General features: G+C 36.6%; 1 protein-coding gene across 1 annotated transcript in view; it reads left to right on the forward strand.

Annotated features, from left to right (window-relative positions):
• LIN9 (lin-9 DREAM MuvB core complex component) overlaps positions 1–27,700 on the forward strand; it is a 70,442-nt gene that overhangs the window by 18,271 nt on the left and 24,471 nt on the right. The window contains exons 5-7 of the mRNA XM_037510346.2: positions 12,126–12,259; positions 13,787–13,912; positions 20,379–20,536. Coding sequence (XP_037366243.1) covers positions 12,126–12,259; positions 13,787–13,912; positions 20,379–20,536 — 418 coding nt within the window. The remainder of the gene's footprint in view (positions 1–12,125; positions 12,260–13,786; positions 13,913–20,378; positions 20,537–27,700) is intronic.

Here is a 27,700-nt window from a genome sequence, read left to right on the forward strand (position 1 = left end):
AGTTCTAATGAAATACCCTGCTGAGGGGGCCAGTGGGCGAGAGAGGAGAGGTCTCTTACACCATATGGGTCACCTCCCTGGCCTGGGATTGAACTCATGCTGCAGTGGCTGCGGATGGCTTCATAGTGCTACATCTTAACCCCTTGCACCACCAGGGAGACCCCCCCCATATGAACTTTATAATCAGCTTGACTAGGAAAAAAGTCCTGTTGGGATTTTTATTGGTACTGTACTAATATAGGGTAATTTATGGGACATGACTTATGTCATATTGAGTCTGCTTATCCAAAGTGGTCCCAGTAATTTAAGCCTTAATGTCCCTCAGTAGACTTAAAATTTTTTTCCATGTCAATTTTGCACATTTTTTTAATTCTAGTTTTTCAGTTCTATTGTTTTTTATTAATCAAAACCAAAAACCCATTAGAGCCCCTTCTCTCTTGCTCCTACCTCCAAACCCTTTCCCCTTTGGCACCCTCAGTTGTGTTGTCACTAATTTTATTTTTTTGTTTTTTTACATTCATTTGCTCTACTTCTTTATATTTTACCTCTGTGTAAGATCACCCAATACTTGTCTTTCTCCTTTTGACTCATTTCACTTAGCATATCCTCTTGAATTCCTTTTATTTTGGTGCAAATGGCAAAATTTCATTTGTTTTTTGACTGAATAGTAATTCATGTGTGTGCATGTGCGCTCACACGCATCAGCCATGTAATCCTGTTATCTATCCATGGACGCTTAGATTGTTTCCATATCTTGGAAATTATAAAATAGTGCTGTAATAAGCAGAGGGTCAAGGATTTCATAGTCTTTGGATAGCTACCCAAAAGTGGTATTGTTGGATTACTCTATTTTTAGTTTTTTGAGAAATCTCCGTACTGTTTTTAAAGTGGTTGTGCCAATTTGCCTTTCCATTAACAGTGTATGTGGGTGCCTTTTTCTCCATACCTTTGCCAATACTACTTGGTACTAGCCTTTTTGATGTGAGCCATTCTGACAGGTATAACATGATATCCCATTGTGGTTTGATTTGAGTTTCCCTAGTAATCAGTGATGACGCATTTTCATCTTGCCTGTTGGCCTGTTTAGAACTTCTGCCTATTTTTTGATTGGGTTGTTTGTTTTTTCTATTATTGAATTGTATGAGTTCTATATATACCTTGGATTTTAACATATTGTATGTATGATATGCAAGTATCTTCTCCTACTTAGGCACTCTGTTCTGCTGATATTCATTTGTAGAAACTTTTTAAAAAATATATTTATTTTATTTATTTATACATACAAGACCCGGGGTGTATGCCAGAGGTGTGGGAGGTGAGAAAATTCACCAGAGACAGAGTGGGGAGCAGAACAGGCAGATCTATAGAAACACACTGCTGAGGGGAGCAGCGGTGAGACAGGAGTTAGCTGTTAGCACCACTGGGTTAGCTTCCTGGCCAGGGATAGAACTCTTGCCAAAGTGTCTGGGGATAGCTTGATAGAGCTGACAGTTTAACCCCTGCACCACCAGGGATCCCCTCACTGGAATTTTGATATGCATTATATTGTATCTGTATATTACTTTGTGTAGGACAGTCATTTTAGCAATGTTCATTCTCTCCACTTATGAGCATGGAATATCTTTCCTGCATTTTGTGTTCTATTTCTCTATACAATGTCTTGTAGTTTCTATTCTACAGGTCTTTTACCTCCTTTGTTAAATTTATTCCTAGGTATTAATTCTTGATTGTAAATGGAGTTTTTTTCTTTTAGCCATTGTTTCTATAAAGGATTGCAAGACTTTGTGTATTGATTTTGTTGCCTTCCACATTACTGTACTAATTTATTGTTTCTAATAATTTTTTAGTGGTGTCTTTTAGGTTTTCTATCAATGTATATATTATGTCATCTGCAAAGAGTGATAGTTTCACTACTTCTTTTTCAACCTGGATTCCTTTTATTGGAATAATTGTTCTGGCTAAGTTCTTCAATACTAAATTAAATAGAAGTTGTGAGAGTGGGTAACCTTGTCTTGTTCCCAATCTTAAACGGAAAAGCTTTCACTTTTTCACCATTTAGTATATTAACTGTGGGTTTGTAATATATGGCCTTTCTTATGTTAAGGTAAGTTTTTTCTGCCCTCCTTCTATTGAAAGTTTTTTTAATCATAAATAGGTGCTAAGTCTTGTCCAGTGTTTTGTCTGAATCTATTGATATGATCATATAATTTTTGTTCTTTTATTGATGTGATGTCTTACATTAATTGATTTCTGTATGTTGAACCCTCCTTGCATGCCTGGCATAAACCCCACGTGATTAATGTATTGTTGAATTCAGTTTGCAAATTTTTTTTTTTTGAGAATTTTTGTATCCATATTCTATGTGTCAGTGTTCTATGTTGATCTGAAGTTTTCTTTTTTTGTGATGGCCTTGTCTGATTTTGATATCAAGGTAATTTGTTCTCACAAAATGATATTGGAAGTATACCCTCTTCAATTTTTTTTGCAAGCATTTGAAAGAATAGGTGTTCTTTAGAGGTTTGGCAGAATTCATTTATAAAACCATCTGGCTCTGGGCTTTTGTTTTTTGGAGATTTTTGACCATTTTTCAGTTTTCATACTTGGTTTTTGTTTTTGTTTGTTTTTTTAAAAAGATTTATTTATTTATGCACAGAAGAGCTGGGGTACAGGCCAGAGGTGTATGTGGGTGGGGGGTGAGAGGATTCACCAGAGACAGAGTGGGGAGCAGAACATGCTGACTGACTGAAATACACTGCTGAGGGGAGCAGTGGGTGAGTCAGGAGAAGTCTGCTGCACCATGTGGGTTGCTCCCTGGCAGCCGGGGATCGAACTCATGCTGCAGTGGCTGTGGATTGCTTCATAGGGCAGTGCTTAACCCCTTGTGCCACCAGGGAGGCCCCAGTTTTCATACTTGTGATCCATTTCTTCCTGATTCTTTTTTGGTAAGCTATATAGTTCTAAATATATCCATTTCTTCTAGATTATGAATTTGTTGGTGTATAGTTGTTCTTAGTAGTCTCTTATGATCCTGTGTATTTCTGTTATCTCTTGGAACTTCCTCTTTCATTTCTTTTATTTTTTAATTTTTCTTTTTTTTTTAAAGATTTATTATTTTTATTTATTTATACAAGCACTGGGTACAGTCAGAAGTGCAGGAGGGTGAGAAAATTCACCAGAGCCAGAGTGGGGAGGAGATCAGGCAGAAGGACCGAAGTACACTGCTGAGAGGAGCAGCGGGCAACAGGAGAGGTCTGCACGCCATGTGGGACCCTCCTCTGGTGGCCGGGGAGCAACCGGGGATCGAACCGGCGCTGCAGAGGCTGTGGGCAGCTTCGCAACCCAGCGCTCAACCGCTGCGCCACCGGGGAGGCCCCCTCTTTCATTTCTTATTCTATTACAGCTTTCTCTTTTTTGTGAGCCTACTTAATTTATCGATTTTATTTGTCTTCTCAACCAGCTCTTAATTGCATTGATCTTTTGTGTTATCTTTCTGGTTTCTGTGTTACTTATTTTCAATCTGATTTTTTAATTTCCTTCCTTCTGCCTACTTTTAGTTTCATTTGTTCTTTTTCAAGTTCCTTTTAGGTGTACAGTTAAATTGCTTGAGATTTTTCTTGTTTCATGATACCAATCTTGATATCAGTCTTCCCTTTTGGGAAAACTTTTGCTGTGTTCCATAGGTCCTGATAATGTGTCTTAATTTTCATCTGCTTCCAAGTATTACTTTATTTCTGTTTTAATTTCCCCATTAACCAATGGTTATTTGGAAGCATGTTGTTTAGTCTCCACATGTTTGTGATTTTTCCAGTTTTTCTTTTGTGGTTGTTTACTAGTTTAACAGCATTGTAATTATAAAAGATATTTGATGTGATTTCGGTATTTATAAACCTATTGACAGTTTCATAACTTGCATATTTCTTTTTTTTTAATACAATTCTTTCCTAAATACTTGAAAGAAATCTTTTTTTTTAAAGATTTATTTATTTATTTATACAAGCACTGGGTACAGTCAGAAGCATGGGAGGATGAGAGAATTCACCAGAGTGGGGAACAGAACAGGCAGACTGACGAAGTACACTGCTGAGGGGAGCAGTGGGCAGCAGGAGAGGTCTGCACACCATGTGGGACCCTCGCCCTGTGGCCGGGGATCGAACCAGCACTGCAGAGGCTGCGGGCAGCTTCGCAGCCCAGTGCTCAACCGCTGCGCCACCGGGGAGGCCCGAAATCTTTTTTTTTTTTTTTTTTTTTTAAGATTTATTTATTTATTTATATAAGCACTGGGTACTGTCAGAAGTGCAGGAGGGTGAGAGAATTCACCAGAGCCAGAGCGGGGAGCAGAGCAGGCAGAAGGACAGAAGTACACTGCTGATGGGAGCAGTGGGTGGCAGGAGGGGTCTGCGCGCCATGTGGGACCCTCCTCTGGTGGCCGGGGAGCAGTTGGGGGTCGAACCGACGCTGCAGAGGCTGCGGGCAGCTTCACAACCCAGTGCTCAACCGCTGCGCCACCAGGGAGGCCCAACTTGCATATTTCTTAAATACATTCCTAGTGTTTAGAATTTTGTTCTTGCCATCTTAACCAGAATATTTTTTCTGTTTTATTGTATAAGCGGTTCTCATTTATATACAGAAAGATGTTTAATTTTTTAAAATACGGATTTTTGTGGATGTATTTTATGTACTCCCAATTAAGTTCTGTTACTGTTTTTAATGGTTCTAGTTCATTTTCTAGTTCATTTTCTAGTTTTCTGAGTTATTCATATCATCTATATATAATAGTAATTATGTCTTCTCTTTTACACTTTTTACCATCTTATCTAATTGGTTAATTTTATTGAAACAGTATTAAAAGATAGTGGTGACAGTCAATATCTTTGCTTTATTCTTCACTTTAAGGAGAAATTTTAAGTATTTTAGCATTGAATATGATACTGACTTTTTTATTAGCATGAGGAGAGATGTGTTTTATAGGTAAAGAAAGTATCCATCAACTATAAACCAGAGACACATGGGGAGGGGGAGGGCGGAAGAATAGAAGAGGGATTAAGGTCAAAATAAGGAGGGTGGGAATTGTATGGGGAATATAACCAAAGTGAAAAGTATACATTATGCAAAAATAAAAAATGATGTAAGAATTATATAAAATAAAATATAAAAATATTAAAAAAGAAAGTATCCATCAACTTTCATTTCCTTGATCTAATTGTTTCTCAGTTTTGTTAATCTTTCCAAAGACCCTTTTTAAAAAATATAATTTATTTATTTTCATATATTTTAAATCATTGTTTATTTTTGTGCTATGTTTGCTTTCTCCTCTCGGATATAGTCCCCATAGAATTCCCACCACTAGTTCACCCTTGCACCATCACCATAGTCTTCTGTGCTCTTCCCTCCCCTGTTCTGATCCCTCTCCCTCCTCCTCCCCTGCAGAATGTCTCTTATTTATAGTTTGCCTGCTAATTTTTTTTGCTTATTATTTTCCCCCCAATTCCTTAAGTGGCTCCCCAGTAGCAATACTTTTCTTTTTCTTTCTTTCTTTTTTTTAATAATGGCTTCTTCTTTATTTTTTTTTAAAGGTTTATTTATTTATGCATACAAGACCTGGGATACAGGCCAGAGGTGTTGGGGGGTGAGAGGATTCACCAGAGACAGAGTGGGAACAGAACAGGCAGATAAACCGAAGTACCCTGCTGAGGGGAGCAGGGGGTGAGTCAGGAGAGGTCTGCTGCGCCATGTGGGTAGTTCCCTGGCTGGCTGGGGATCAAACTCGTGCTGCAGAGTCTTCGGACAGCTTCATAGCTTGTTTCTTAACCCCTTGCGCCACCAGGGAGTCCCCTTTTCTTTTTCCTTCTGACTTATGTAACTGAGCATAATCCCTTCCTGTATCAATGTTGCTGTGAATGGCATGAGTTTATCTTTTTTGATTGCTGAATAGTATTCCATTGTGTATATATACCATGTCTTCTTGATCCAGTCATCTATTTTTGGGCATTTGGGTTGTTTCCATAGCTTACCTATTATAAATAGTGCTGCAATGAACATACGGGTGCAGGTTTCCTTTTGAGTTAATGTTTTTGTGTCCTTTGGGTAGATTCCTAGCAGTGGAATTTTTCATTCCTAGGAAATGCTGGGTCATATAGTAGCTTCATTTTTAGTAGTTTGAAGAACCTCCACATGGCTTTCCATAGTGGTTGGACCAGTTTGCATTCCTACCAGCAGTGTAGGAAATTTCCTTTCTTTCCACATTCTCACCAACATTTGTTTTTCCTGGTATTTTTTTTTTTTAAAGATTTATTTATTTATACAAGCACTGGGTACAGTCAGAAGCGTGGGAGGGTAAGAGAATTCACCAGAGCCAAAGTGGGGAATAGAACAGGCAGACTGACGAAATACACTGCTGAGGGCAGCAGTGGGCGTGGCAGGAGAGGTCTGTGCACCATGTGGGATCCTCGCCGGTGGCCAGGGATCGAACCAGCGCTGCAGAGGCTGCGGGTCAGCTTCGCAGCCCAGCCAGCGCTTAACCGCTGCACCACCAGGGGAGGCCCTTGCTGGTATTTTTTTTAGTATGCACCATTCTCACTGGTATAAGTTGGTATCTCATTGTGGTTTTGATTTGCATTTTCCTGATTATAAGGGATGTTGAACATTTTTTCAGATATCTATTGGTCATTTGCATTTCCTCTTTGGAGAAGTGTCTTTTTGGCTCTTCTGCCCATTTTTTGACTGGCTTGTCTATTTTTGTTCAGTCATGTGAGTTCTTTCTAAAGAACTTTTGGTTCAATTGATTTTCTCTACTTTTCAATTTCCTTTACTTCTGTTCTTATATTTATTTTCTTTCTGCTTGCTTTTTGTTTTCTTTGCTCTCCTTGTTTCTTAAGGTGGAAGGGTACGTTATTTGCAATCTTTTGTTTCTAATTTAGGCATTTTATCTATAAATTTAAGTTCCTGCAAGCACTATTTCTGTATCAGTTTAACTCCTGGTATATTGGGATTTTTTTAGTCATTTTGTCTACTTTTTTCAAAGTAGGTTTATTTCAAAGTAATAAAGATTTACATATTATCTTTATTACATATAATTAGCAGTTTTTAGCTTAGAATAAAAGTGTTCACATTTAAAATTTTCCTGAAAAAGATATTTAAAAATAGACATCTTAAAGGAGCCAAAAAAATTGAATATATCTTGTAGCAGATATTTTTCTTTAAATATTCACATCTTAAATGCTCTTAGGAAAAGGTTAACCAACTGGCTAGAAATCATTTACAGTTGTCAATGATTAAATTTTCCTTATATTTGAAGAACCTATTAATGACACATAATGAATTTAATGTTGCAAGCATTTAACAATTTAATGAAACATGTCATTTTACCCATCTATACAATGATCCAGGGATCTGCATTTCCTGGTGGGAATGAGGGACTGGCGGAGGACTGGGGCCATGGAGAAACTGCAGCAAGGCCTGACCATGCATGTCCTGGATGCCTCTCCCTTCTTTTCAACACCAGATTGAAGTGACTTGTTATATGCTTCCTATGTGGCATTTTCTTCTCTATCCTTGGAACTGAATTGCTATGGTTTCCTGGGAGCATATAGCTATACCTTGCTGCATTAGCTTGTACAGCTGAAGAAAATGTTTGACATAAGATCACTTGCAATGATTATTATGCTTTTGTATTTGGTGTTTATTTTACCCTGTGTGCTGCTTTTTGGTGGCATGAGGGTCTGGCCTTATTCTGAATATTGCATTTCTTATAAATGACCTGGTGTAGTCTGTCATACATTCCACATGCAAGGGATGCAGTAATTAAATGTGTTCTTCTCTCCTATATTGAAAATCAGAAATTCTTCAAAAGAATACTTCAAAAGTTGATATTCTGTTTTTGGTAAAGCCTGCTTTTCTTGATACAGTAATTGCTCCAGAAACAACTACAGTGATTGTACAGGATCGTTTCATCTATTTCTATTCTATTAAGAGTTTTTTTCCCCATGAATATTGAATTTTATCAAATGTTGTTAGCACCAGTGGAAATAATCACATGGTTTTTATTATTGTGTGTGATAATTAATAATGGCAAATTATATTAATAGCTTCTTAATACTGAACCACTGTTGCATTCATGACATGAATTCCATTTGGTTGTGATATATTCTTTTTTTTTTTTAAGATTTATTTATTTATACATACAAGAATTAGGGTGTAGACCAGAAGTGCAGGAGGTGAGAGGATTCACCAGAGATAGAGTGGGGATCAGAACAGGTATATCTACTGAAATACATTGCTGAGGGGAGCAGCTGGCGAGGCAGGAGAGGTCTGCCGTGCCATGTGGGTTCCTCCCTGGCCAGCCGGGGATCCAACTCATAGCAGTGGCTGACCATAGCTTGATAGCGCTGTCTTTAACCCCGTTGCCACCAGGGAGGCACGGTTGTGTTACCTTCTTTTGATATTCTGATGGCGTTTATCTGGTAACTTTCTTTGTTTTAGTCTTTTTTTTAAATTGAGATATAGTTAACATTATATTAGTTTCATGTGTACAACATAATGACTCAGTGTTTGTGTTTATTATAAAATGATCACTACAGTAAGTCTAGTTAGCATCTATTACCATAGTTATAATATATGTGTGTGTGTGATAAGAACTTGCCCTCAGTGGCTTTCAAATATGCAATACATTATTATGAACTATTTTCACCATGTTATACTTTACATTCCCACAACTTAATTATTTTATAACCAGAAGTTTGTATCTTTTGACCATTTTGCCCATTTTGCCCACCTCTAATACCCTCCAGCCCCACCTCTGGCAACTACCAATCTATTTTCTATCTTTATATGAATTTGGGAATTTTGAGGGTTTTTTCCTTAAATTACAATATAAGTTAATCAAAAGTTGTGTGTTATCTCTATTTCACTTAGCATAATACTCTCAGAGTCCATCCATGTTATTCAAATGGCAGGACTTCTTTCTTTTTTGTGACCAAATAATATTCCATTGTATATATACATACCACATTTTCTTTATCCATTCATGTATCAGTGGACATTTAGGTTACTTATATGTCTTGGCTATTATAAATACTGCCATAATGAATAGGGGTACAGATATGTTTGCTGTTATTATTTTAACTTTCTTCAGATAAATACCCAAAAGTGGAATTATTGTATCACATGGTAGTTCTATTTTTAATTTTTTAACAAACTCTATACAGTTTTCATAGTTACTGCACTAATTGATATTCCCACATAGTTTACCAAGAGTTTCCTTTTTTCTACATCTTCACCAACACTTGTTATTTCTTATCTTTTTAATAATAGCAGGAGTGAAGTAATGATCCCATTGTGGTTTTGATTTGCATTTCCTCTTTGGAGAAGTGTGTTTTTAGCTTTCCTGTCCATATTTTGACTGGATTGTTTACTTAGTTTTTGTTGAGTTGCATCATTTTTTTTTTTTTTTTTTTTTTTTTTTTTATAGAGGCATGCTTTATTTATTTGTTTGCTGGTTTGTTTGTTTGTTTTTTTGTTTATACATGTACTGGGTACAGTCAGAAGCGCGGGAGGGTGAGAGGATTCACCAGAGCCAGAGCGGGGAGCAGAGCAGGCAGAAGGACCGAAGGACACTGCTGAGGGGAGCAGCGGGCGGCAGGAGAGGTCTGCGCGCCATGTGGGACCCTCCTCTGGTGGCCGGGGAGCAGCCGGGGATCGAACCGGCGCCGCAGAGGCCGCGGGCAGCTTCGCAACCCAGCGCTCAACCGCTGCGCCACAGGGGAGGCCCTGCATCATTTTTTTGTACATCTTTGTACTCAATCACTTATCAGTAGTATTGTGTGCAAAAATTTTCTCCCAATCAGTAGGGCATCTCTTTATTTTGGTTAATGTCTCTTTTGCTGTATAGAAGCTTTTTAGTTTGATGAAGTCCCAACTGTTCATCTTTTCCTTCACTTTCTTTGCTTTGGGGGATATATCTTTAAAGATGTTACTGAGATGTATGTCATGTAGTGACATACATGGTTTCAGGGCTTTTTTTTTTTTTTTAAGTTTATTTATTTATGCATGTAAGAACGGGGGCACAGGCCATAGGTGTTGGGGGGCGTGAGAGGATTCACCAGAAACAGAGTGGGGAACAGAACAGGCAGGTTAACTGAAAGATACTGCTGAGGGGAAGACAGGAGAGGTCTGCTGTACCATGTGGTCACCTCCCTGGCTGGGGATCAAACTCATGCTGCAGTGCCTGCAGATAGCTGCATAGGTTGCATCTTAACTCCTTGCACCACCAGGGAGGCTGGTTTCAGGTCTTATGTCCAGTTCTTTTATCTATTTTGAGTTGGTCTTTGTGCATGGTGTGAGGTAGTAGTCTAGCTTCATTCTTTTGCATGTAGCAGTCCAGTTTTCCCAGTACCATATATTGAACAAACTGTCCTTGTTCATTGCATAGTCTTTGCTCCTTTGTCAAAGATTAGTTGTCTGTAAGTATGTGGGTTTATTTCTGCATTTTCTATTTGATTCCATTGGTCTGGTTGTCTGTTTTGGTTCCAGTACTAGGCAGTTTTAATTATTATGTCTTTGTAGTATAATTTGAAGTCTAGGAGTATGATACCTCCATTCTCCTTCTTTTTACTCAGGAACTCTTTGGCTATTCAAGGTTTTTTGTGGTTCCATATGAATTTCATCAATATTTGTTCTATTTCTTTGAAGAATGTCATTGAAATTTTTATTGAAATAGCATGACTTTGTAAATTGCTTTTGGTAGATGGCAAATTTTGATTATGTAAATTCTTCCAGTCCATTAGCAGGGGATGTTTTTCCATTTCTTTGTGTCTTCTATTTCTTTAACAATGTTTTATAATTTTCTTTGTATAGGTCCGTCACCTCTTGTTAGGTTTATTCCCAAGACTTGATTTTTTTTAAAGATTTATTTATTCATGCATACAAGAGCTGGGGTACAGGCCAGAGATGCGGGGAGTGACAAGATTCACCAAGACAGAGTAGGGAACAGATCAGGCAGAGTGACTGAAATATACTGCTGAGGGGAGCAGTGGGTGAGTCAAGAGAGGTCTGCTGCACCATGTGGTTTGCTCCCTTGCTGGCTGGATTGCTTCACAGTGCGGTGCTTAACCCTTTGTGCCACCAGGGACGCCCCTCGAGTATTTGATGTTTTTTGTTTCAATTATAAAAGAGATGGTTTTCTTGATTTCTTCTTCAGATTGATTGATTGCATATAGGAAGGCTACTGATTTTTGTGTGTTGATTTTGTATCCTGCTACTTTACTAAACTGGTTGATTATTTTGATTAGTTTTTCTATGGAGTTTTTAGGGTTCTCTATGTATATTATCATATCATCTGCAAATAGTGATAGTTTTACTACTTCTTTCCCTGTTTTGGTTCCTTGTATGTCTTTCTCTTGTCTTATTGCTCTGGCTAGGACTTCAGTATTATATTGAAAAGCTGTGGTGACAGTGGGCATCCTTATCTTGTTCTAAATCTTAAGGGAAAGTCTTTCAGCTTTTCACCATTGAGAATTATATTGATTATGGGTTTGTCATATATGGCCTTTATTTTGTTAAGGTATGTTCCTTCTGTCTTGAGAATTTCAAGTAACCCAAGAACTCCTAAGATAATTTCTGATAAGTATCTTTTTCCAGTATACCTATTTTGAAATTGAATTGTACTGCAGTGCAAACCTGGTGGGTACATATTTCATCTTCCTTGTCAAAAGAACAAGAAAGACAATATTGTTATGAGGGAGAGCTTCCAGGTTGGAGAACCAGAGCACTTTTTCCTGCTGCCTTGTTGGAGGACCCCAGGCTTCATGAGGACAAAAGCTCCTTTGTTTAAGGTCCTTACCTTATAATTCTCTTGATCTGGCTGTTGATTTGCATCCTTCGATATCCTTTGTAATACATTGGTGATCTGGTGAGGGAAAAAAAAAGAATATATTATAAAACTGAAAGCTTTAACTTTGTAAGAAATAATCAAAATGTTTACTTGTTAAACAATAACCAAAACTTCTATATTAGATATTATTGAATATTTTTGCATACCTAACTATAATCTACCTTTTTACAAATGTATTCAGTGTTATAGATGTTTATTTTTACTTACTGAACTGTAATTGTCTCTTTTTATTGTATAGAAATTTACAGCAACAATGTCAACACCAGATAAGAAAGCCTCACAGAAGATTGGTTTTCGGTTACGTAACCTACTCAAGCTTCCCAAAGCACATAAATGGTGTATATATGAGTGGTTCTACTCAAATATAGATAAGTACGTATCATGGTTAATATCATGAATATCACTTGAGCCAGAAATTTAAATTTTTTTGTGTATAAGCTACAACATTTTCTATTTTGACTCTGTTTTTTTTTTTTTTTCCTGCACTCCTTTTCCTCATCTTTATTTTAGTTTGATCCATTTCCCTTTCTCATAGTTTCTTCCCTTTGAGGAAGAAATTATACATTTATGGTAAAAATTATGAAAATATAGTTTCTGCATAATTTACAGACTATAGGGTAGAAGTACCCTTAAACAAGGCCACCATTATTATTTGTTTTGTAAATCTTTAGATTTTGAATGCTAGTATAATAGTATAGAAGCAGTTACTAATAGTAAAAATGATTCAGTAAGATTTAGGAGTATACATGCAATTTGCAGCAACATGGATGGAGCTGGAAGGGATCATGCTCAGCGAAATAGGCCAGAAACAAAAAGAATACCGGATGGTCTCACTCATAGCAGGAATTTAGAAAACCTAAATAAGGGACCAGGAAAAAGACTAATTATAAAGAATAAATCAAAATCAACGAGCAACTATAAATCAGGACACACTATGGGGGGGGAGGGATTAGGGTTAAAATAAGGGGGTGGGAATTGTGTGGGAAATATAACCAAAATGAAAATGCATACATTGTGCAAAAATGAAAAATGATGTAAGATTTATATAAAATAAAATTTTTTAAAAATTTTAAAAAAGATATAGGAGTATAGTCTATTTGAGGGTAGTTCTTAATGCACTTACAAGTGTTTAAGTAGAACATAACAAGTGATTTGGGTGAATCCATTATTCAACAGTAGAATTTACCGAGGAAATATTCTGATTTGTAATCCATCCTAATCTAATCTAATCCATGCCCATAATTATTACTTGCTTTGCTGGGTACTTAACTTCCTCTGCTTTCCAAACCAGTTGTCTACTCTGAAGTTTGCAAAGCTCGTGAACATTCATATTTAAGCCCAAGACATTCATGTGTTATAGCTGTGACTGGCTTCTGCTTTCTTAAATTTTGAATAACATTATTTCATTATTGTCGACAGAGTTTTCCATAGGCTGAATAGAGCTCTCAGGGTGTCCCAATATGATCTGAATTTTTCTGGAGTTTCTAAGAACTAATCTAATCCTCTGGAGACCTCCGTTTTCTAATTGATTTCATCTCAAAAGAGGACTCCTTGGTGATGATATTACCTTTGGGACAAAGATACTTTGTGGCTAGCATTGTTTATCTCTACCAGATACAGTGACAGTGCTAAGATAGCCTCCAAGGATATGCTTCTGTGCTCCTAGAATCTCAAGCACAGACAATATTTCCAGAGTAGTATTTGTTTCACAAATCCTAATGATTTATCTATAATTTAGTGATTTTGGGAAGATTGTGAATTTGTGCCTGTTTCAGGGTAGAAGTGAGTTTGACATTTTGTGATTAGAATGATGTTAAAAGTCAATACGTATTTTGAATTTTATGTCCCTTAAGTAACACAATATATATTAACCATTAAAATATCATTTCTGTTTTACAGGCCTCTTTTTGAAGGTGATAATGACTTTTGTGTATGTCTAAAGGAATCTTTTCCTAATTTGAAAACAAGAAAGCTAACAAGGGTAGAATGGGGAAAAATCAGACGGCTTATGGGAAAACCACGGAGGTAAAAATAATGTTTTAATTGAAATTAAAATTTAATTATTAGTTGGTAGTATTGTAACTACATTTTTTTCATCTTCAAAAAATAACTTTTCACAGCAATTAATTATGTGTTAAATATACCCTGTTAACAGACTTTAATGTAGGTCCATTTTATAGTTATGCATCAGATCACAAACTTTTCAACATAATTTTATTATGTATATCCCACTATGGTGCAAAAAATATTTAAGTATGAACTAAGGGGCCTCCCTGCTGGTATAAGGGTTAAGTCTCAGCATTATTATACTATCACCAATAAGACCTGAGTTCAATCCCTGGCTAGGGAGCTAACCCACATATGGCACAACAGACGTCTCCTATCTCACCCACTGCTTCCCTTAGCAGTGTATTTCAGTAGATCTGCCTGTTCTGTGCCCTACTCTGACTCTGGTGTATCCGCTTACCCCTTGCACCTCTGGCCTACACCCCAGTTCTTCTATGCATAAACAAATCTTTCATTTTTAAATGAAAAGAATGCACTAAGTATTTAATAAGACTATAAAGCAATACATACTTTGTTATTACCTGTTATAAAACTCTTTTTCATCTCAGGAGCCTCCCACAAGCATATATTTTGCTTTACCACGGAGGTAAAAATAATGTTTTAATTGAAATTAAAATTTAATTATTATCAGTATTGTTACTACATTGATTTCTATAAAAGCAGAAATCAAATAATATATCTAATATTTTACTTTCTGAGAATTCCTTTTCATGTGAAATGACTTTCCTTTACCAGTATTATCCTGCTTTCTAACACACTGGAAAACCTTATGAATGAAATTTTGAAATATGTTACGTCAGTATTCTTATATTTTGTCTACTTCCCAAAGACATGTTGTAAAACCTTCATCTTAAATGGTGGGAAAATTCAGAGAAGACCTAGAAAGTAAAGTGACTCAGCCAAGTAAAAATGGAAGTTAGGGGGCCTCCCCGGTGGCACAGTGGTTGAGCGCTGGGTTGCAGAGCTGCCCGCGGCCTCTGCGGTGCCGGTTCAATCCCCGGCTGCTCCCCGGCCACTGGAGGAGGGTCCCACATGGCGCGCAGACCTCTCCTGCCGCCCGCTGCTCCCCTCAGCAGTGTACTTCGGTCCTTCTGCCTGCTCTGCTCCCCGCCCTGGCTCTGGTGAATTCTCTCGCCCTCCCGCGCTTCTGACTGTACCCAGTGCATGTATAAACAAAACAAACAAACAAACAAACAAATAAATAAAACATGCCTCTATTAAAAAAAAAAATGGAAGTTAGTTTTAATTCTATAGATAGTACTAAAATTTGAGAACTTTTAATTGAACTGTTAATGTTTTATCTTTTGTAATGAAAGATGACCTTGTTGATATTTTTAATATTTCCCTAGCTTGTAACAGCAAAATTAATAATTGTCTATAAAACTGGAATATTTGTTACTATTTTATTGTGTTGGTACAAGTGTGCAGTTTTTTTAAGAGTGCCATTATAATATTTTTCTTGTTAATTTATCCTCTGTTGCTTACCATAGCATTGCTTAAAAAGACTTGTGCTTCATCAAAGTCAATTAACAATTGAAGTGTCTGTTTTCAAGAAATGTTTGCAGATTTCTTTTCCCTGGGAAAATCCAGATACAATACAAATTACTGATAAAACACACTTTTTTTTTTAAAGATTTATTTATTTATGCATACAAGAACTGGGGTATAGGCCAGAGGTGTGGGGGTGAGAGATTTCACCAGAGACAGAGTGGGGAACAGAACAGGCAGACTGACTGAAATACACTGCTGAGGGGAGCAGCGGGCTAGTCAGGAGGGGTCTGCTGTGCCATGTGGGTAGCTCCCAGGCTAGGGATCACACTCATGCTGCAGCAGTTGTGGACAGCTTCATAGGTTGCGTCTTAACTCCTTGTGCCACCAGGGAGGCCCAAAACACACTTTTTATATGACTTTATAAAAGGAAAAGATGTACTACCAGGAAGGAACTTAAAAGGAAATATGCAATATACAGGTGGGGAAATGGGAAGACATACATGATCTGAATAAGAAGGCTCCACACCCTAAATCTGTAAAGTAAAATCAATCCAAATATCAGTAGACCTTTTTTCCCTTAACTAGATGAATTCTAAAATTCATATTTAAGAGGGAAAATCAAGCAGAAAGATCTAGGAAATCTCTGAAGAAGTAAAATTATGAAAGGAGACCATAATTATTAAAGATAATTAAATATCAGATATTAAAATAGAACGTGATTGTAATTAAAACAGTATGGTGTTGGTGTTTGGATTGAAAGATGAATTTAAAAAGTGAAACAGTCCAAAGAGAATCACAGATGTCTATGGGAGTTTAGTACTTGATGACAGTGGTTGCCTCTTGAGTATAGGTGGGAGATGATATTTATATAATATTTATTGAGATCATTATATAGCAAACTAGAGAAAAACACAACTTGATTTCATACCTCATACCTTTAGCAAGAAAATTTTGAAAAGGATCAAAGATTTAAATATTTTTAAAAGGAAACTCCTTGGGGAGCCTATTGGAAAGTTTTGCTTAATCTTGAGTTGAGAAAGATCATTCTAACAGGTTCCAAATCTAGGAACCAGAAAAGAAAAGATAAATACATTTGACTTCATAAAAAATAAGACCGTTTTCCATTGACACTGCCCCAAAATAAAATCCATAAGCAAACTCTAAGGACAATGACAAAAACATTTATAGCTATTATTACAGGAAAAGGCTTACTCCCTATTATGTAAAGAACTCCACTGAATCAATAAAGAAGTCAAATAACCCATAATAAAAATAATTATAAACACAGAACACAGGAAAGTAAAAAGATATAGTTCTTCTAAACATCTGAAAAGTTCCATCTTACTCATAATAATATACGTATTTATGCTGGGATACTGTATTTTTGCTATCAGATTGACAAAGTTCATAAAAATTTAATACTAAATTAATAATGATGTGGTACAATAGTCACTCTTGCTGATAAGAGATTATGTAGTCTCAAATGGAGGGCAATTTAGTAATATCTATGAAATTTACGAATTTATAAACCCTCAACTCAGTACTTCTGTGAATTTATATCATAGAAATACTTGTACGTGCGTGAAATTACATGTGCAAATTCTGTATTGCAGTATTATATGTAGTAGCTAAAGATTGGCAGCAACCTAAATGTCCATAAATAGGGGAATGATTAAAGTGTGCTATAGGATGAATCAGTGTAGGAAATTCTATGGGGACTATACCTGGGGCAGGGGTGAGGGTAGTGGGGGAGGGGAAGCAAACATTTTTAAAAATGAGCAATGATGTAAAATATATATAAATTAATTAAAAAATATAAAGTATGGTAGAGTTAGAAAACTCTGAAACCATTTAATGTGAAAAGGAAGTTTCTTGGGCCTCCCTTGCAGCGCAAGGGGTTAAGACACAACCTATGAAGCTATCCGCAGCCACTGAAGCACGAGTTCAATCCCTGGCCAGGGAACTACCCACATGGCGCAGCAGACCTCTCCTGACTCACCCGCTGCTCCCCTCAGTGGTGTATTTCTGTCGATCTGCCTGTTCTGTTCCGCCCTCTGTCTCTGGTGAATCCTCTTACCTCCCACACCTCTGGCCTGTACCCCAGTTCTTATATGCATAAATAAATCTTTAAAAAAAAAAAGGAAGTTTCTTATGTACTGATGCAGAAGTGATTGCTAAGCTACAGTAAGAAAAGAAAGCAAACTGCGTAACAGCATATTGTGGTTATATGAAGAAAAATAGGAGAGCATAGGCATCTTTGCTTGTGTATGTAAAAATATCACTGAAGGTCGTAAGAGAAACTTAATTCTCTGAGAGACAAACTGTGAAACTGAGGGGCATAGGTATTAATTTTTTTTAAAGATTTATTTATTTATGCATATGAGAGCTGGGGTACAGGCCAGAGATGGGGGGGGGTGAGAGGATCCAACAGTGGGGAACAGAACAGGTAGACTGACTGAAATATACTGCTGAGGGGAGCAGAGGGCGAGACAGGAGAGGTCTGCCTTGCCATATGGGTTTTTCCGTGGATGGCCAGGGATTGAACTCGTGCTGCAAAGGCTGTGGATTGCTTCATAGTGCAGTGCTTAATCCCTGTGCCACCAGGGAGGCCCTAGACATTAAATTTTTTAATACCTTTGAACATTTTTAATACCTTTGAAACTTTAAGGTTAATCAATAGTAACCTTAAAACTATTTAAATAAAATATGATTTCTGAAAGTATATTATATACAGAATGGGTAAAGAACTGAGAATTAAATAGTAAGACTCAAACATCCCAGTGAACAAATTGATAAAAAGTTTGAATAGATGCTTTACAAAAGGTATTAGAATTGTAGACTTATTCTTCTTAGCCATAAATAGTTCAGTCTGTAAATATCATGGTTTGTTTATCCATCCATTCACCTACTGAAGGACACAGTGGTGTCTGTGTCCTAGACTATGGCCATTGTGATAGGTGGTAGTGGTGTCTCATTTAATTTGCATTTTTGTGATGACATAACATAATGTGGAGCATCTTTTTATATACTTACTTGCCACCTGCATACCTTCTTTGGTGATATTTGACTTCTTTGAGTTCTTAAAAGGTTAAAGATACATTGATCATATGATCTAGCCATCTACTCTTAGGTGGAATTCAAGAGAAATGAAAGCATACACTTTTACAAAAGCCTATACAAAAATGTTAATATCAACTTTGTTGATATAGCCAAAAACTGGAAACAACCCAAACATCCATCAAAGGTGAACAGGTAAAAAAAAAAAACAGTGATACAGCCATAGAATAGGATATTATTCTCCTGTGTAAAGGAATGAACCATTCATACATACAACAACATATGACTCTTAGAATAATTATCATGAGTGAAAATTGCCATGACAAAAGAGTATATACTAGATGTTTCTATTTTTATATAGTTTTTAGTAGAAACTAATGACAGGAAGCAGCTCAGTGATTGCAGTGAGTTAGAGGTATAGAAGTGAGAAGGAGGATAATAAGGGAAACTTTGGGGAGGTGATTACTGTCTTCATATGTCATATTATGTTGACTGTGGTGATTGTCTTATGGATATGTGTTTCATAATCGTTAAAGCTGTGTTTGATTTTTGCTCATCCTAGATTCCAAAAATAGAAGTAAAATGAAATGGCCCTAAAGTTATAAGTAAATTCAATATTCATACTTCAAAGCAGGAAGTGCAGTTCTCATCTATAATTTCTGTAGTGATGTGTGATCATTTGGTCACAGAGATTATGTGGTCTTCTGAATAAAATATTGAAAGTGAACTATTTTTAAGTGGAGACATAGGTTCCAGATACAGTTTTGTCAAAGGATGATAAACAAATCCTTCTGCTTTATAGGAAGGAATAATCTAGATTTGCTTATATACCTTTGAGTCTTACCAGGTTCTATTAAAAAAAACATAAAGGTAATTTACTTGGAAGATAAGCTATTCTTTTTTTTTTTTAAGATTTATTTTTATTTTTATTTATTTATACATACAAGAACTGTGGTGTAGGCCAGAGGTGGGTGTGTGTGTGTGTGAGAGAGGTTTCACCAGACACAGAGTGGTGAGTGGAACAGGCAGTCTACTGAAATACACTGCTTAATGGGAGCAGCTGGTGAGACAGGAGAGGCCTGCTGCGCCATGTGGGTAGCTCCCTGCCCAGGGATCAAACTCGTGCTGCAGAGGCTGTGGATAGCTTGATAGCACTGAGACTTTAACCTCTGCACCACCAGTGAGGCCCAATAAGCTATTATTTCTAAGAAGCCACTTTACAGTTCTCAAAAGAGTAAGAGGGAAAAATAGGGAACAGTGAGATGGATAATTTTTTTTTTTAAGATTTATTTATTTATTTATACAAGCACTGGGTACAATCAGAAGCGCGGGAGGGTGAGAGAATTCACCAGAGTCAGAGAGGAGAGCAGAGCAGGCAGACTGACGAAGTACACTGCTGAGGGGAGCAGCAGGGGGCAGGAGAGGTTTGCGTGCCATGTGGGACCCTCACCCGGTGGCCAGGGATCCAACCGGCGCTGCAGAGGCTCCGGGCAGCTTCACAACCCAGTGCTCAACCGCTGTGCCACCAGGGAGGCCAGATAATCTTTTTTTTTTTTAAGATTTTTTTTTTATTTATGCACAGAAGAATTGGGGTCTAGGCCTGAGATGCAGGGGTGAGAGGATTCACCAGAGGCACAGTGGGGAGCAGAACAGGTAGGTCTACTAAAATACACTGCAGGGGCCAAGAGAGGAGAGGTCTGCTGCGCCATGTGTGGGTTAGCTCCCTGGCTGGGGATATAACTCAGGCCTTCGTGGTGATAGCGTGATAGTGCTGAGACTTAATCCCTAGGCACCAAGGAGACCAAGATGGATAATCTTATTTGAAGTCTTCTATGGGATAGTTATTGGTTTATATGATTTTTATAATTTATTCTAGATGTTCTTCTGCATTTTTTGAGGAAGAGAGATCAGCATTAAAACAGAAGCGACAGAAAATAAGGCTCTTACAACAAAGGAAAGTCGCGGATGTATCACAATTTAAAGATCTGCCAGATGAAATTCCTTTGCCCCTGGTTATTGGAACCAAAGTTACAGGTAAATGATGGCAAGCAAACTACCGTTTTTATTTGTAGTTGAAAAACTACAAATCAAGTTAATTCCTATTAGAGAAATGACTTTTAAATTTAGAAAGCTTAAATGGTACCTCTGCAGCAATATAATGAAAAGGTTACTATTCATATGTGAAATCTGTTTTCTAAAGTGAAAAAGCATTGCTTATTTGTTTAAAGCAGTGTCTACTACAACACAAACTAAAGCAAACTGCCACAAAAATTAAATTTTAAATTCACTGGAATAAGTGTAGCTATGTATTGTTTAAAATTTTTAACTTTTAAATTATTCTATCCTTTGCTTCTATATCATTGTTTTCCGTTCCTAAGCACTTATCTGGTTAATTCACAAATACCATTGTTCTTGTGATTATTGATCTTGTGACCTAGTGCATTTCTTTTTTTTTTTTTTTTTTAAAGATTTATTTATGTATACAAGAACTGGGGTACAGGCCAGAGGATTCACCCGAGACAAAGTGGGGAGCAGAACAGGGGGATCCACTGAATACACTGCTAAGGAGCAGTGGGTAAAACAGGAGAGGGTCTGCTGGCCAGGGATCAAACTTATGCCACAGTGGCTGCTGATAGCTTGACAGCACTGTGTCTTTAACCCCTGTGCCACCAGGGAGGCCCAGTGATCTAGAGCATTTCTTTTTCTTTCTTTCTTTTTTTTTTTTTAAAGATTTATTTATTTAGTTAGTTAGTTATACAAGCACTGGGTACAGTCAGAAGCGCGGGAGGGTGAGAGAATTCACCAGAGCCAGAGCGGGGAGCAGAGCAGATCAGAGCAGGCAGACGGGCGAAGTACACTGCTGAGGGGAGCAGCAGGCGGCAGGAGAGGTCTGCGCGCCATGTGGGACCTTCCTCCGGTGGCCAGGGAGCAGCCGGGGATTGAACAGGCGCTGCAGAGGCTGCGGGCAGCTTCGCAACCCAGCGCTCAACCGCTGCGCCCCTGGGGAGGCCCTCTTTCTTCCTTTTTTTTTTTTTTTTTTTTTTGTGGGACCCTTGCTGGTGGCTGGAAATCGAACTGGTGCTGCAGAGGCTGTGGGCAGCCTCGCAACCCAGCGCTCAACCGCTGCACCACCAGGGGAGGCCCCTGATCTAGTGCATTTCTAATGACTCCATAAAATGAAATTATTCAGTAGGTAGTAAGCTCAAAATTTTCTGAGAGTGTAAATTCTCTCATTTTGCATATATGATTCTTTGTGTCCATATTTCAGTTGTAACATGGAGGGAAAGTACTGCCAAAATCTCAAATTTAAGTTAATCCTTAAATGGTGAACTATTATAATTTGTTTTATGTGTTTGTTTTTAGTATAATGACTAACCTCCCTACTCACTTAACATAGGTGGGTTAGTAGTATACTAAAAGGGTTTGGAAAATGGCTGGTATAATCAGGAAATATTTTCTGGAAGAAAGGCAACTTTGATTTACATATTTATATCATTTTACCTGGTTATAAAAGTGGTACCTGTTTCCATTATATTGTGAAAATGGATAGTGAAGAAGAAAAGTAGCTGATAGGGAAGAGTCTTTATCATACATATGAATTGGAGATGGAAAAGAAGAGTGGATTTAGTTATAACTTACCATGTACAGAAGTTATAGATAATATGGTCTCTTACAAAATTATTCTGGGAGTGGGGGTGGAGATGGAGTAAGGGAGAGAGAGCAAGTTTTGAAAAAATATATTCTAAAAACCCAGTATATATAGGTACAGATATAAAGTCTATAGTAACTACTAGTCATAAAAATATGGCATGAATAGAATGATATGCAGATCCAATTTAGGCTAGAGAGGGGTCAGCAAACTGTGGCCCAAACTTAGCAAACTGAAAAATCCAGTTTATAAATAGGTACATTTATAAATGATCTGTAAGATAAAGAATGGTTTTTACATTTTTAAATCACTGAAGAAAGCAAAACAATATTTTGTGACATGTGAAAATTATATGAAGTTCAAAACTCCTCGTTGAGGAATAAAGATGGTCTAAAATAAATCCATAACTGAAGACAACCCTTACAAGATACAAGAGCAAGTATGATAGTACCAAAAAGACCTGCCAGTAATTTTAGGTCTACCATTAAAAAAAAAAAAATCCAAGATGTTGTCCAACACACAATAAAATACTGCTAGGGCCTCCCTGGTGGCACAAGGCGTTAAGCACAGCACTGTGTATCTATCCACAGTCTCTGCCATACAAGCTCGATACCCAGCCAGCCAGGGAAGCTACCCATATGGCACAGCATACATATCCTGTCTCACCGATGCTACCTCAGCAGTGTATTTCAATAAGTCTGCCTGTTCTGTTCCCCACTCTGTCTCTGGTGAATCCTCTCACCGCCCCCACACCTCTGGCCTATATATATATACCAGTTCTTGTATGCATAAATTAATAAATCTTTAAAAAAACAACAAAACAATGAAATTCTACCAGACCTGTGAAGAAACATGAGAACAGATATTCTAGTCAAAAGAAAAAGCCATTAATAGTTAAATAGATGCTGAAATTACTTCAAAATAAGTTATAAAACATGTTCAAAAGCTTAAATGTAAATATAGCCTTAATGAAAGGGAGAACTCGGTTAGTAAGTGGAAATTATATAGATAAAACAGATGTTATATAGCTAATACATAGAAATTATATATTTCTATAAAAATTTTTATAGAAATTATATAGATAAATCAGATTTTTTAATCAGAATTAAACAGTATATGAAAAGAAAAATTTTGAAGGAGATTAGAAAGTGGTAGGAAATAGCAAAAGTGAGGGTCAGTGAACCTGAGAATAGATCAGTAGAGATTATCAACTATAACAACAGGGGAAAAAACAGTAATAGAGCCTCGGAGACCTGTGGGACTGTATTAAAGAATATAACACATGTGTAATTGGAAACCTAAAATGAAAAGAGAACATGGCAAAGAATAAACATTAGACAAAGGAATGAAATATCCCCAAATTTGATTTAAAAATATATATGTATATACATATACATAGATCCAACATACTCTGAACTTCAAACCAGATAGACCATATATATACAAAACCCGTAATTAGACAGTGCAGAAAAACTTAGGAAAAAATCTTGAAAGCAGTCATAGAAAATATGTGTTATAGAAGAGGAACAGTGGTATGAGTGGTAACTGATTTCTCATCAGAAAAAAAAAATGCTATAATAATACCAAACAAAATTCTTAAGATTGAAGGGAATGATAGCATGTGGAACTTGAATATAAAGAATGAAACAAATAGCATCAGAAATGGGGTGTGTGTGTGTGTGTGTGTGTGTGTGTAATGGAATTATTGTTTCAATGCTCTTAATTTGTTGTGAGAGCATGTGATCTTACTGTGAGTAGAGTGTAAAGAGTAAAGAATGAATATTATAATCCCTAGAATACTGAAGTTCAAAAATGTTAGTATGCATCAAAATCACCTGGAAAACTTGATAAGCATAGAATTATGCTTAGAAAGTCAGAAGTGGAGCCTGAGAATTTGCATTTTTAAAATGTTTCCAAGTAATATTAATTGATGCTGCTGATGCGAAACTACTTTGAAGTCCTAAAGGAACTCCTTTTTTAAAATCCTAAGTGCTAAGTGGTATGGCTTAAAAAAAAAAAAAAATAGGGAGATTAATTTTGAAGCCCTAACAAATATTTAACTAAGTGAAAAGACATTAAATAAAGGTCAAGGGAACAACAACAACAACAAAAAGCCAGATGGGACAAGTAGAAAATATATAGTAAATGGTAGATTTAAGTCTTGCCATATTTTAATTATATCAAATGACTAGACACTACAGTTAAAAAGCAGAGATTATAAGAGTAGATTTAAGGAAAAAAGTAAGAGCCACTCTATTTGCTGTCTTCAAGAGTTCTTAAAATCTACTAAAGATAAAAATAGATTGACGATTGTAGTTGTAGGTTTTAAACCTTTCTACTAGTAATTGAAATTAGGGATAAAAATCAGTACAAATATAGAGGACACTACCCATCACAATGATTAATATATTTAGAATACCCAAAAACTGCAGGACAAATTGTTTACACATGCTTTTTTAAATCAAAGATAGACTATATGCTGACTCATTAACAAATAAAAATTTAAAAGATTGAAATCATATGCAGAATTTCCCCAAACACAACAGAATTTGAAACAAGATCTCTGAAAACACCCAAATATTTGGAAATTAAACATCTTAGTTCCAAGCAACTGATAACTAAAGGAATCTTGAGGGAAAATAGAAAATATTTCTAATTGAAAGATAATAAAAACAACATAAAAATCTGTGGGGTACAGCTAAAGTAGAGGGAAATTTACTATTTTAAGTGCTTATATCAGGAAAAAAAAGCTTATAAAAATGAGTTTCTTCCTTAAAGAGCTAGAAAACAAACCCACAGTTAACATCACACTCAACAGAGAAAGGTTGAAAACTTTTCCTCTAAGACCAGAAACAAGATATTGGTAACTACTCTTACCTACATAGTACTGAAACTCCTAACTAGAGCAGTCAGGCAAGAAAAAGAAATAAAAGGCTTCTAAATCAGAAGGGAAGAAGTAAAATTGTCTGTTTGTAGATGACGTGATCTTAAATGTTGAAAACACTAAAGATTCCACCAAGTTACTTGTTAGAACAAATAAACGAATTCAGTAAAGTTGCAGGATACAAAATCAGCATGCAAAATCGGTTGTGTTTCTATACACTAGCAAAATAATCTGAATAAGAAAACTTTCATGATAGCATCAAAAACAATAAAATACAGAGGATAAATTTAATCAAGGAGGTGAAAGATCTGTACACTGAAAACTAAGACATTGATGAAAGACACTAAGAAGACAGGTAAATGGAAAGATATTTTGTGTTGTGGATTGGAATGTTCAGTATTGTTAAAGTTGCTATAAAATGCCAATGGATTTTTTTTATACAACAGAAAAACAATCTTAAAATTCACATGGAACAAAATTACCTGAATAGTAATCTTGAGAAGGAGGACCAAAGCTGGAGTACTTACACTTCTGGATTTCAAGGTGTATTACTAATCTGTAGTAACTAGAACAGTATGACACTGGCATAAAAATAGATCATGGACCAATGGAACAAAATTGAGGACTCAGAAATAAATGCTTGCATAGATGATCAGCTGATATTTGACAGGGCAATGATTATTCAAAGGAGAAAGGACAGTCTCAAAATGGTGCTGGGAAAACTAGATATCCACATGAAAAAGAATAAATTGGGCTCCTGTCCTAAATCATTCACAAAAATTAACTCAAACTGGATTAAAAACAAAAACCAGAAACTAAATAACTCTGTAGAAGATAACTCAAGGAGAAAGCACCTTAATTGGGCTGGCAATGATTTTTTTGGCTATAATTTCAGAGACAAAATAAGTGGTACTGCAGCAAACTAAAAAATTTCTGCACAACAAAGGAAACTATCATTAAAATAGAGAGGAAACCTACACAATGGGATAAAATATTTGCAAATCATGCATTTGTGTTTTTTTTTTTTTAAAGATTTATTTATTTATTTATTTATTTATGCATACAAGAGCTGTGGTGCAGGGGTGAGAGGATTCACCAGAGATAGAGTGGAGAACAGGACAGGCAGATGTACTTAAATACACTGCTGAGGGGAGCAGCAGGTAAGACAGGAGAGGTCTGCTGTGCCACATGGGTCACCTCCCTGACCAGGGATCGAACTCTTGGTGCAGTGGCTGCGGATAGCTTCATAGTGCTGCATCTTGACCCTTTGCGCCACCAGGGAGGCCCCGCAACTCATATCTGAAAAGGAGTTAATGCCCAAAACATTCAGGAACTGATATAACTCAACAGCAAAAAAATCCAAATAACCCAATTGAAAGAATGGGACAAAGAACCTGAGTAGACATTTTCCAAAGAAAACATAAATGTGGGCCTCCCTGGTGGAGCAGGGGTTAAAGACAGCACTATCAAGCTATTGCCAGCCACTGCAGCACAAGTTCTATCCCCAGCCCAGCTGGCCAGGGGGAGCAACCCACATGGCACAGCAGACCTCCTGCCTTGCCTGGTGCTCCCCTCAGCAGTGTATTTCAGTAGATTCTCCTGTTCTCTTCCCCACTCTCTCTGGTGAATCTTCTCACCCCCTCCCCCTCTGGTTTTCACCCCAGTTCTTATATGCATAAATAAGTCTTTTAAAAAAAAAAAGAAAACATGAAGGAATTCAACATTACTGAGCATCTGGAAAATGCAAACCCAAACCATAATGAGAGATCATCTCATACAAGTTAGGATGGTTATTGTAAAAAAAGACAAAAAATAACAAGGGTTGGCAAGGATGTGAGAAAGGGAACCCTTGGTGCACTATTAATGGGAATGTATTCAATAACTTGATGCAGCCCCTATAGAAAACAACATAGTGGTTCCTTAAAACATTGATAATTGAATACTCTGTGATCCAGTAGTTCCACTTCTGGGTATGTAGCCAAAGGAAATGAAATCACTATTTCAAATAATTTCTGTGCCTCCATGTTCATTGCAGCATTATTACAAAAACCACAATATAGAAACAAGTGTTCACTAACAGATGAATGGTTAAAAAAATGTATATATTTGCAATGGACTATTATTCTGCCATATAAAAGAAAGGAATCCTCTCATTTGTGACAACATGCTAAATAAAATAAACCAATCACAAATAGGCAAATATTACATGCTTCCATTTACATGAACTGCTTAGAATAGTTATAATCATAGAAACAGAAAGTAGAATGGTGGTTTGCAGGGACTTGGCGTGGAGGGACGGGTAGTTATTAATGGGTATAGAATTTTAGTTTTATAAGATAAAAAGAATTCTGGATATTAGTGATGGTTGTACACTAGGAATATTTAATACTTTTGAACTATACACATAAGCATAATTAATTTGATAATTTTATGTGTATTTTGCCATAATAAAATATTTTAATGCAGATGAGAAGATAGATAACAGATTGGGAGCAATAATTGCAAATGTTATATCTGATTTAAAAAATCCTATTTTCCAAGGTTTACAAAGAACTTTTAAAATTCACCAGTAGGAAAACTAAGAACTGATTAAAAAATGGGGGAAAGATCTGAACAGATACTTTACCAAAGAAGTTGTACAGATGACAAATAGGTACATGAAACA

Source organism: Talpa occidentalis, unplaced genomic scaffold (genome assembly GCF_014898055.3).
Source record: "Talpa occidentalis isolate TD23 unplaced genomic scaffold, MPIMG_talOcc4v2.1 talOcc4.14, whole genome shotgun sequence".
NCBI classification, from domain to species: domain Eukaryota; kingdom Metazoa; phylum Chordata; class Mammalia; order Eulipotyphla; family Talpidae; genus Talpa; species Talpa occidentalis.